Source organism: Heloderma suspectum, chromosome 7 (genome assembly GCF_057233095.1).
Source record: "Heloderma suspectum isolate Gila_16-S chromosome 7, 16-S_ref, whole genome shotgun sequence".
NCBI classification, from domain to species: Eukaryota; Metazoa; Chordata; class Lepidosauria; order Squamata; family Helodermatidae; genus Heloderma; species Heloderma suspectum.
The window spans coordinates 32,775,810-32,786,460 of record NC_139464.1 but is presented as its reverse complement, the minus strand read 5'-3'; the positions used below and the strand labels follow the sequence as shown (position 1 = coordinate 32,786,460).

Genomic DNA, 10,651 nt, shown 5'->3' with positions numbered 1-10,651 from the left:
GTGGGAGGGCTGAGCGGGGGGAGGAGGCTGCTGTATGACATATTGGATGTGTCGTACAGGCATTTCCGCCCTCCCCACCCCGGAACGCCTCCCAGAACGCCCCTTTTCGGCTGCTCTGCACTCCTCTTGTGAGCGTGGAGGGCGGGGCTGTTCCGCCCTGCCTCCGAGGCAGCACGGAAGTGGGCGGAGGTTGGTTCTCTAGGAACCGACCTTGGAGTGCGGGCTCTGAGGTCAGTTCCTGGAAAACAAGATATCCTATGTCCGTCTAGCCACTGTCTAGCGGCCATAGGATTGCTCCATCCATACCTCATTATCTTCAATCTACATTTAAAAATGGAACAAAGGGCAATTAGTGCAGGAGACACCTTGGAGGTTCACAGCGTCATGTAAAGAGCCCGCAAACTTCCGTGAAGGAGCAATCTCAACTGCAGGATAAAAGCTCTGTGTGATGAAACCCTCAGATACAGGGAGAAGGAGGGGGAAAGGGGAGGGGGAAAAGGAAGCGGGTGAAAAAGGGAGTTGTTGTGATCCTGCATTTAAAATGGAAGCAGAAAGCCCTGTTTTAAATGAAGGCTTTTAGGCTGGTGTGAAGATGCTCTGAGACTTTGGGGCAGAAGTCCAAGGTCCCATTCATGAGGAGGACCCCCTAAATCCAGCAGGTCTGTCTTACCACATTTTAAAGTAAGTGAAGTAATACACATTACCATCTAAAGTGTTGCTATTGTTGGCCTCCCCTGCCCCCACCCCCTGATCATTAAGTCCAGACCGAGAATAAATTACTGAACTGCATCACTGCTCCTGCAGAAAGTGACTGTGGAAAGAAGGCAAAAGTATTTGACCTCCATTTTACTGCACCTGCGTCTAACAAGCATTTTTCTGCCCGGTTCTTAATTCCATAGAGCGGTGTATGTAGACCCATCACCACAAAAAAATCTGTGGCAAAAGGGAATGCCTGACTTTGTTGTTAGTGGAAACACCCCACTGCTGACACAACACTGTTAGTTCTTTTCATATAGATCTGACGTGAAAAGTTTAGGTATAGCAGGATGCTTCCTGATCCTTTCTACCCAGTGACTAGAGGACAAAAAGTTCTCTTTGATCTGGTCAGGACCAGTTCAATTATTCTAAGGACACATGTCTAGAAACGCTAGGTCACCTGGGTACTTCATTTGCAGCCCTGCTAAACTGGAAGCAGTTTCAGAATTTGCTCAGGCTAGACGGAGAAAAGGAAACAGAAGAGTGGATAATTGAGGTGAGATCTTGGCATGTATGAACTCGAGCAATTCTCCAGAGGGCACAGACGTTTCTCTGCATTTTTGGTGCCTACTGAATTTTCCTAAAGGGGGAGATCACTTCAACATATGGATGCTGCATGTTTTCCCCTCTCATTAACAGGCAAATAGCCTAAACTCCCTCCCCTCCAAAAAGAGAGATATTAATCTAGGCCTTGATTAAATAGCTAAATATGTATTTTGAAACCAGCAATTAACATTTAACAGCATTGGATTTTTAGGCTCTCTAATTGCTGGTGTGCTTGATCTAATTATAACTTTAGTACAAAAAAGCCAGCAAGAGTCTAGCAGAAATGAACGTGAGTGATTATTCTTTTTCATAAACTGATATGGATGAGGGATATGGATGGTATGTTAATGAGGATGGACTAGTAATATCAGGCTAGTAATATTTATACTGGAATGAGCAACATATAGGGAGATAGTCTATGTACTTTTAGGCAGCAATCCACAATTCATTTGCGTTGTAAGACTTCTTGAGGATTCTGCAGAGATGTGTGGTAGGATTAATATCTCAAATATATTAGATTTACATTAGAGTATCTCCATTATGTGTGGGGAGGAGCCAAGCTCAATATTAGAATAGATCTCTGAAGGGCTGGATGTGCCCGATCTTGTCTGATCTTGGAAGCTAAGCAGGGTCAGCCCTGGTTAGTACTTGGATGGGGACAGCCTGGGAATCAGGCTTCCTGCACCGAGCAGGGGGTTGGACTTGATGGTCTTGTAGGCCCCTTCCAACCCTATGATTCTATGATACATCTTCAGTTAAAAGGCTGATGGGAAAGACGTTTGCAAGAGACCCTGGAGAGCCACTGAAGGCGCAATCCTATGCATGTTTACAGAAAAATGTTCTACAACTCATAGCATTCCCCAGCCAGCTAGGTGGACAAATAGCCTGACCTGGTATAAGGTTCGTATGTTCCTGGGACTTTTTTTTTAGTAAATAAGCTGTGGATTGTGGCTTTAATGTCTAGTGAATTCCAGTTGTAATGTTTAAAGTTTCTAGTCCTTGTGAACACAGAGATTAATTTTACTCATTTAAATTTTTTGATGCTGCTTTATCGGGCACAAAATCTTTCAAAGAGGCTAAAGCTGCAATCTTATACCTGTGAGTAAATTAATTGAAATCAGTGGGACTTACTTCTGAATAGATATGCAGTGGATTGCACTATAAGTCATACATATACAACAACAAAATACATAGAAATAGATAAAGTTTGACATTGTTACACTTGTCATGTTACACTTGTCATTCTGAAATAAAAAAATGTGTCTGGTTGGTGGAAACCCATGAAGAAATCAGGAGCCCATTGCTAGAATGCTTTGGTTCACAGAGCGAAGGAACTTGAGTGCAGAGATTTGTTGCTTAGTTTTGTAGCTTCCACAAAAAGCAGAGAAGAGCAGAGAAAAAAAAGGGGGGGTGATGCTTGAAATGTCACAATATTGTGAAATGTCTGTTTATCACACAATACGGTATATGCGTTTTCCTTATTGAAAATCCAATGAAACCATGGATGAATGTTCTGATAGCAAACTCCCTTCTCCTTAAATGATTATGCTTTTCAAATAGTATGCTTTGTATGCCTATATTATATGGCAGGGGTAGGCAATGTGTAGCTCTCCAGATGTTTTGGCCGAGAATTTCCATCAGCCCAAGCCAGCATAGCCAATGGTGAAGGATGAACAGAGTTGTAGGCCAGACGTTGCTCACCCCGCTTTATAGTTTAGCAACATGCCAAGGACTTGAAGGCAAAGGATGCAGCAAAGTAGCTCGTGTTAACCAGCTCTGAGTCTGGTCACTGGCTGGCTGGAAGTTTGGGTGACCTACTTTACTGAGAACTGTCCTCTATTTGAAAGGCCTGTCACAGGACAGCCCTCTATTTGAAATTGTCCTCTGTCTGAAGGACTGTCCAGTTTAAAGGTAAAGAACTGTGAGGGAGGGAATGTGGGGGTCTTGAAATTGCCCATCAACCATTAGCAGCACCTGGACAGCAGACAGGACAGACACACGGGTCACCTGTTCACACTCTTCCCCACTAGGGTAAGATCTCTTGTATTTCTTTTAAAACTATAGCAATTATTTCTAAATGTCTCTCTCTCTCTCTCTCTCTCTCAACTAGCATATGCAGATTTTATGCAAATATGTGTGCTCTTTTGTCCTCTTTTTTGGGTGATGTACCAGTAGCCACCCTAATGTAAGTGCTTGCATCCTCACGACAATGGAACCAATGACCTAGGGAGCTGGTGGGCTCTCCCACACTGGAGGCGTTCAAGACGAGGCTGGACAGCCACTTGTCAGGGAAGCTCTGACTTGGATTCCTGCATTGAGCAGGGGGTTGGACTGGATGGCCTTGTAGGCCCCTTCCAACCCTACTATTCTATGATTCCATGATCTGGAACTCTGCTTGTTTAGTGACATGCTCTTGTATGCATATAGGTCCTATTCCAACCTTCAAATGAATGCATGTAGCTCAGGGGTGCAAGGACAGTGTGCTCCACTCCACTACACCCTCCACATGTTGAAAGAAGGCCTGAAAAAAAGGGCTAGCGTAAATGCAAGTCACTCGTGAGTTCATGGAGGTGTGTTCAATGTAATGTCTGAAGCCTCTCTGAGTGAAACAAGCAGCTCAGGGTTATGGCAGAATCTTCCTCATTGGGGAACTACAGAGCATGTTGAAAAAATAATTTTGATGGGTTTGCTGGTTACGGAATACCTGAAGCTGCCTTGTATCTGGTCAGACGATAATTCCTTCTAGATCAGTACTCTGACTGGCAGCAGGGTCTCAGGCATGGAAGGTTCTTCACTGTCATCTGCTATGTCATTCTTTAAAACAAAAAAACCTGTAGATGCTGGGGATTGAACCTAGGATCTTGTAGCTGCCAATCATGTCCTCTACCACTGAGTTATGGTCCCTCCCCTACTTGAGGTGGATTCAGTTAATGAGGCAGGAATATTGACTGGAAGATGTTCTGCCATGTATCTACAAGGGTGAATCCTGATATGAACCTACCCGTATATGACACTCATCGCCTAAGGCCCTCCTCCAAGTACCTCCTCTGAGGGAGGCTCAGAAGGTGGCAACAAAGGGAGAGGGCCTTCTCAGTGGCAACCCCCCCTGCAATTATTGAACGAACTCCCCAGCAAGGCCTGTCTGGCTTCAACATTATTATCTTTTCAGTGCCAGGTTAAGACCATCTACTTCCAGACATTTGGCAGCATATGATTTTTAATCAGGTCAGGGGATATTGTTTGGATATGTGTGCATGTGTGTGCTCTTTTTCTATGTTTGTAGATAAACCTTTTTTTTATCATGCATAATACTGTCTTTTTAAGGTTTTTAATCTTTGTAGACCACTTAGAGAGCTTTGGCTATTGGGCAGTATAGAAATGTAATAAATGAAATTAATATCAATAGCACAATTTTCGCATTTGTGCTCTAGGCAGGGCCTGGACTCAATCATTCCCTCTAACAGTGATCTTGGCTGATGAGTGCTGAGAGGATTACAGCCAAAACAGAGCCACTGAGAAACAAGAGGGAGGGATCAGCAGGTTCTGGGGTTTGTTGATGTACAAAAGAAAAGCCAAAGGGGCAAACACCCCCCACCCACCCCGCTCCACAAATCCCATTGAGGACTGACCATGCTCAGTGGTCACAAGACACTGACCACTGAGTGTGTTGAGGCGGGGAAGAGAACACCAGGGGAAGGGAAATGGAATGGAGTCTCCTTGAAGAGGTTATGGCTGGCTGGAATCCTGAACAAGAGCACTGTGCACTGCAACATTTTGTTGCAGATCCCACTTGTGCACTTCTAACCATGGCTCTGGAGCATCCTGTTGGTTTAAAGGACATTAGAGCAGATCACAGGTGCCAAGGATGGAAACAGCGATGTGCCTTACAGGTTTTGACAGGGAGTAGCCCTCCTCCCATTTTCCAAGGTAAAGCAATGGAGGTTGGTGCCTCCAATGTCAGTGGCGCCATAAATCCGCTCTGAGTTTCAGCCAGAACTCTAAAGGAGCTATTCAAGGTGCTGCACCCATGGGGGGTGCTAGGGTTCAGCACCTTGGACAGCTCTGTTAGAGTTCTGGCTGATTCTGACCGAAACCAGAGCAGACCCACAGCCCCACTGACATCGGAGCCATCAGCCTCCACTGAGGTCAAGGGGCAGCAGTTCAAGAGGCGTTTCAGCGCTGCAGGGCTTCCTCCCTCCCTGAAGGGGATGCTGTGCCATTCCTAGTCATATTCCTCTCCAAGCCCACTCCTGTTCCTCTCTTCCTTGCAGCAGGGATGGGACAACAGCAGAAGGAAAAGTTTGGGGAACTATGTAGGGAGGAGCTACAGAGAAGGCGCCCTTTCCATATCCGCTTTCTCTCCGGGTCTGTTGTCTTCTTTTGACACCCTTCCTCCCCCAGTAGCTGAGAAGTTTGCAGTATGAAGGTTGAGAAGCAATTTACAGAGCAGGCCAGGACAAATCCCAGGCCTCTGGTAACCAGGACCTCTTCGTATTGAATGCTGGTGGCATTTTGGTCTGAAATATATTTTCCCGCGTGCATTCAGTACTAGAATGATGCCTAGCCTTTTGGCTCCTAACAGTGCAAGCCTATACCAGTCTACTCAGATGTAAATCCCATTGAGTTCAATAGCACTTACTCATAGGTGAATGGGTATAGAATTGCAGCTTAAGACTATTTTTGGGCAATATTTTCCTAGATGTGGTCAACATTCACGTTAATTGCATTGTGAAGCCCATCAAGTGGGGCTGTTAATGGATTAAAGCATTTTTAGGCTGCAATCCTGTACACACATTTACCTGGGAGTAAGTCCCATTGAACTCAGTGAGGCTTGCTTCTGAGGATCATGCTGTTAGTTGCGTAATCATCTGTCTTTAACTGGTGGATTGTTCAGTTTCTAATTATGCTTAAGTAATTGTATTACCAAAACCTTAATACTGCATGCCTCTTTAAAGTAGAGAAGGATATCTGAGACAATTTAATAATATTTTTGTAAAAAAGCCTACCATCATTGTTAGAAAGGTCTATCTTTAATATTTTCCCTTTATTTTTAATGCCTTATTGAAGTATGATATCATAATCAAAATTAGATTTAAAATAATATACAAGTGACCTTTCATTTTCAGTCTGATTAATATATGCCCTTACCTATTAATCATTGAAAGCGTTAGTTGATTATCAGTTAAGCTAATTAAACCTTATAGTCCCAATTTAAAAATATATGCTCCGATTAGGCTTACATGGTACTTGTTTTAGTATATACTAAGTGTACCTACTGTCTTTTTTTGGTTGGAAACACTGTACTGCCTGCCTTATATGAAAAAATGGATCTTGGAACTTTGTTAGAATTTACAGAAACGCTGAATAATTCAGGGAGGTGGAATATGTCAATAAGGGTGCAATCCTATCTCAATCCTTGGTGACTGGAAGCCCCCAAACTTGGAGGCATCCGATCATCCAGTGCAGGGCAGGAGGAGCGGCAGAGGTGATCTTTGCTTCCCTGTCCTCCTGCCTTGCAGATTTTATTGTATAAACTGTTTTTATTGTTGTACATCGCCCAGAGTGGCTGGGTGACTGGCCAGATGGGCGATTAATAAATTTAATAAATAAATAATAAATAAAATTTTGCTAGATGGGCTTTTTAGCCTGTCAAGCAAGGGCACTTCGGAGAGGGAGGGTGGATCGTGTATCCTGGCCTCTCCAGTCTCCTCCCCTCCCAGTGGAATGCCCCCTTTCCTCCTCCTTTGAGATTGCTTTTCCGACCTTGGAGGGCCTTCCGAGGTTGGAGTGCTGTCTCTGACCTTGGAAGGGGGACTCCAAACAATCCTATGGTCCCTAAGACGCTCCCCCAGGGACCATAAGATTGCTCCCTAAATCAGTATGAATTTATTATACATACTTTGAAGCTAATGTGTAAACATGATTTTCTTGGGCAGTGCTACCAGTCCTCATGGAATTACCTTGCTCATCTGGCTTGCCAACTACTCTGAACTTCTTATACGTTTGCCGCACAATTCTATATGTGTCTACTCAAAAGTAAGCCTCAACTCCCAGATAAGCGGATAGAGGATTGCTGCTTCAGAGCTACTTCACAAATGACATCCATGTTTTGTGTGAAGGCTCCTTCCTGCTAGGCAACTGCAGCAAGAAGTTGGGAATCCAAAGTTCCCCAGCAGCTTCCCACTTATTTTCTGACAAAATAAGCATTCAGACATCACTTCCGAAGTGACTGTGCAGTTTCCCCCTCCAATGAGATGACCGTTGTGAAAGGGAAGTGTCTTGTGTTAAGCAGACCTTAGACCAGGGGTGCAGAGCCTCTTTCACCCTGAGCGCCAAATTCCATTTCAGGGAAGCTATCGAGGGTTATGTTCCAGGGCTAGGCAGGGCTGAAGGCAAAAGGGGCTGGACCAAGACTACCAGCATATTTTAGCTTAAAGCTATTAGTACCGGCGACTAAGCCTTAGGGAAGGCCTTTCACTTGTACAGAATGGGGAAACACTATGCAAACATGAGGAAACCACCAAATAATCAGTGGCTGGGGAAAGGGGGTGGCATCATGTGGAGCAGCATGGACTTCTAGGGAAGCCTGGAGAGCTGGACTGGGACCCTGGCCCTGAGGCTCTGCTCTCCTGCCTTAGGCAAAACCATCCTTTTCAGTATTTCTCCTCATGTCCCCCCACAGAAGAACACGCAAGATGGCATCTGTGTTCCGGAGCGAAGAGATGTGTCTGTCCCAACTTTTTCTCCAGGTGGAGTCCGCCTATTGCTGCGTGGCAGAACTTGGAGAGCTGGGCCTGGTTCAGTTCAGAGACGTGAGTAGGTGTTGCAAGCCATCAGGTGGGAAAGGGGTGGTGGTTGCGTTTCCAAGGACCGATGAAGAGAGTGGGAGTTTCTTGTACTTTAGTGTTAGCTGTAGTTGCATACGGAACCAAGAGCAAAATCAGGGTAGTTTTATATAAAGCGCTGGTTTTCTACCTTCAGGGAACTCTTTCCACATCTGCCACAGAAACCTTGCATGCAGCTCAGGAGAAATGACTAATGACTGCCTCTGCTGCCCCCCACCCCAGCATCTGCCGCTTGAGACGGTTGCCTCATTCCACCTGGTGGCAGGGCCAGCCCTGATAAATGGAGGTATAGATAAGTGGATCTATCTATCTGTAGTATCCATCATGATTATCTCTATTTTTTGTCATCACTTGATGGGTTAATCTTTTAGTTTTATAGTCCTGACCCTGAGTAATATCCACTGTTAGTCCTATGCAGAATAGACCCATTGAAATGAATGGGTCTACTCCATGTAGGACTAACATATTAACCCTTTTCCCTCCATCTTCTCATACACACAGGCTCTAGGATTTAAGGGACCCCATTTTGCTATGTCATATTCTGTCATATCTTCCATTTATATATAGTACTTTTGCTTGAGGAAATCATTCTGCTTTACCTGGCAAATGGTCATGTTGGGTTTGATAACTCCACATGTGTCTCGGTCATGGCTGTGATGAGCAGCAAATGTCTTCAGGATTTATCTGAGCTTACACTATCTATATATAAATGGATAGATTTAGGGTACAATCCTGCTGTTTACGCCCTTGATGCTTCTAAGCCTCCAGCTTATGCATCCAGTGCAGAGCAGGAGGAGTGGTGGAGGCGATCGCCGCCTCTCCGCTCCTCCTGCTCTGCATTTTTACTAGATGGGCTTTTTTGCTGGGGTGCTTCGGAAGGGGAGGGAAGGAGGCTGGGGAGGCCTTGGGATAGCTCATATCCCAGCCATTCCTGTCTCTTCCCCACCCTGCCCACTGAAACATCCCCTTTATGCTCTCTGAGGTCGAGTTCCCAACCTTGGAGAGGCAGCCAACATGATTCTTTCTGTGCCAGCTGTGAGGGGGAAGGGGGTGCAGCATGGATTCCCTCCTCTGAGGTTGGAGTGCTGTTTCCAACCTCGGATCTGGGAATCCAAACTCTCCTATGGCCCTCCAGATGCTGTCTAGGGGCCATAGGATGGCTCTCCCCTATTCGTCTGTTTGTCTTTGGCTAATTTCTCCTCATTTTTGTTGTATACAAACACTTCAGTTGAATGCAAACGTGAACAGCTTCCAAAGGAAGTTTGTGAATGAAGTAAGAAGATGTGAATCCTTGGAAAGGGTCCTTCGTAAGTAGATTTATTGATTTTTTTTTAATTAAAGGAGCTGTTCTTAGTAAAACAAACTGCAAAATGGTTTTGCTTTTTAAAAACACTCCAAAGCAAACCTCAGGAATGTTTGTAGTAAAGAGTGCTAGCTCTTTTGGGAGAGATGTTTAGTTTTAGCACTTAAAAAATCTCCAGAAGCTGAGTGTAAATTGGAATAGAAGACAGTATTAGGGGAGGGACCGTAGCTCAGTGGCATAGAGCACATGCTTTGCATACACAAGGTCCCAGGTTCAATCCCTGGCATCTCCAGTTTAAAAAGTGGACCAGGTAGCAGGTGATGGGAAGACCCTTCTCTGCCTGACACCCTGGAGAGACACTGCCAGTCAGAGCAGGCAGTACTGAGCTAGAGGGACAAAGAGCCTGGCCTAATATAAGGCAGCTTCCTATGTGTGGTTGGTAGCGCAGCTACGGCTGGCAGCCCAGCTACGCCCCTATCTGGACAGGGATAGCCTGGCTTCAGTTGTCTATGCTCTGGTAACCTCCAAGTTAGATTACTGCAATGCACTCTATGTGGGGCTGCCTTTGAAGATGGTTTGGAAGCTGCAGCTTGTGCAAAATGCAGCAGCCAGACAGGTAACGGGGACCAGAAGGTCTGAACATGTAAGACTGATTCTGGCCCGCTTGCACTGACTGCTTGTATGCTTTTGAGCCCAATTCAAAGTGCTGTTTTTGACCTATAAAGCCCTACGCAGTTTGGGCCCACAGTACCTGACAGAACACCTCTCCCAGCATGAACTGACCTGTACACTATGCTCTGCATCTAAGAGCCTCCTCCAGGAGCCTCCTCCGAGGGAGGCTTGGAGGGCGGCAACAAGGGAGAGGTTCTTTTCAGTGGTGGCTCCCCATTTATAGAATAATCTCCCTGATGAGGCCTGTCTGGTGCCAACATTGTCATCATTTTGGCACCAGGTTAAAACTGCCCTCTTCTCTCAGGCATTTGGGAGCGTATAATGAGTATCTTGATTGTCTCTAGCTGATCGTTTTAAATTGTTTTAGATATATGTTGTTGTCGTGTGTGTTATTTGTGTTATTTATTTATTTATTTCATTTTTAATTTCATTTCATTACGTGAATAGTTTTTTATTTTATATAATGTATTTTAATGTTTTTCATTTTTGTGAACCACTCAAAGAGCTTTGGCTATGGGGCAATATAGAA

General features: G+C 45.0%; 1 protein-coding gene across 4 annotated transcripts in view; it reads left to right on the top strand.

Moving 5' to 3' along the window:
• Nucleotides 1-5,509: 5,509 nt before the first annotated feature.
• Nucleotides 5,510-10,651, top strand: part of ATP6V0A4 (ATPase H+ transporting V0 subunit a4) — a 72,619-nt gene continuing 67,477 nt past the window's right edge. Inside the window, exons 1-3 of one of the 4 annotated variants that reach the window (XM_084809547.1) lie at nt 5,510-5,667; nt 7,985-8,114; nt 9,376-9,454. In XM_084809547.1, coding sequence (XP_084665673.1) covers nt 5,579-5,667; nt 7,985-8,114; nt 9,376-9,454 — 298 coding nt within the window. In that variant the 5' untranslated portion in view covers nt 5,510-5,578. Of the gene's footprint in view, nt 5,777-7,984; nt 8,115-9,375; nt 9,455-10,651 lie in introns of all 4 variants that reach the window. The other 3 variants (XM_084809548.1, XM_084809549.1, XM_084809552.1) reach the window with 3 other exon arrangements.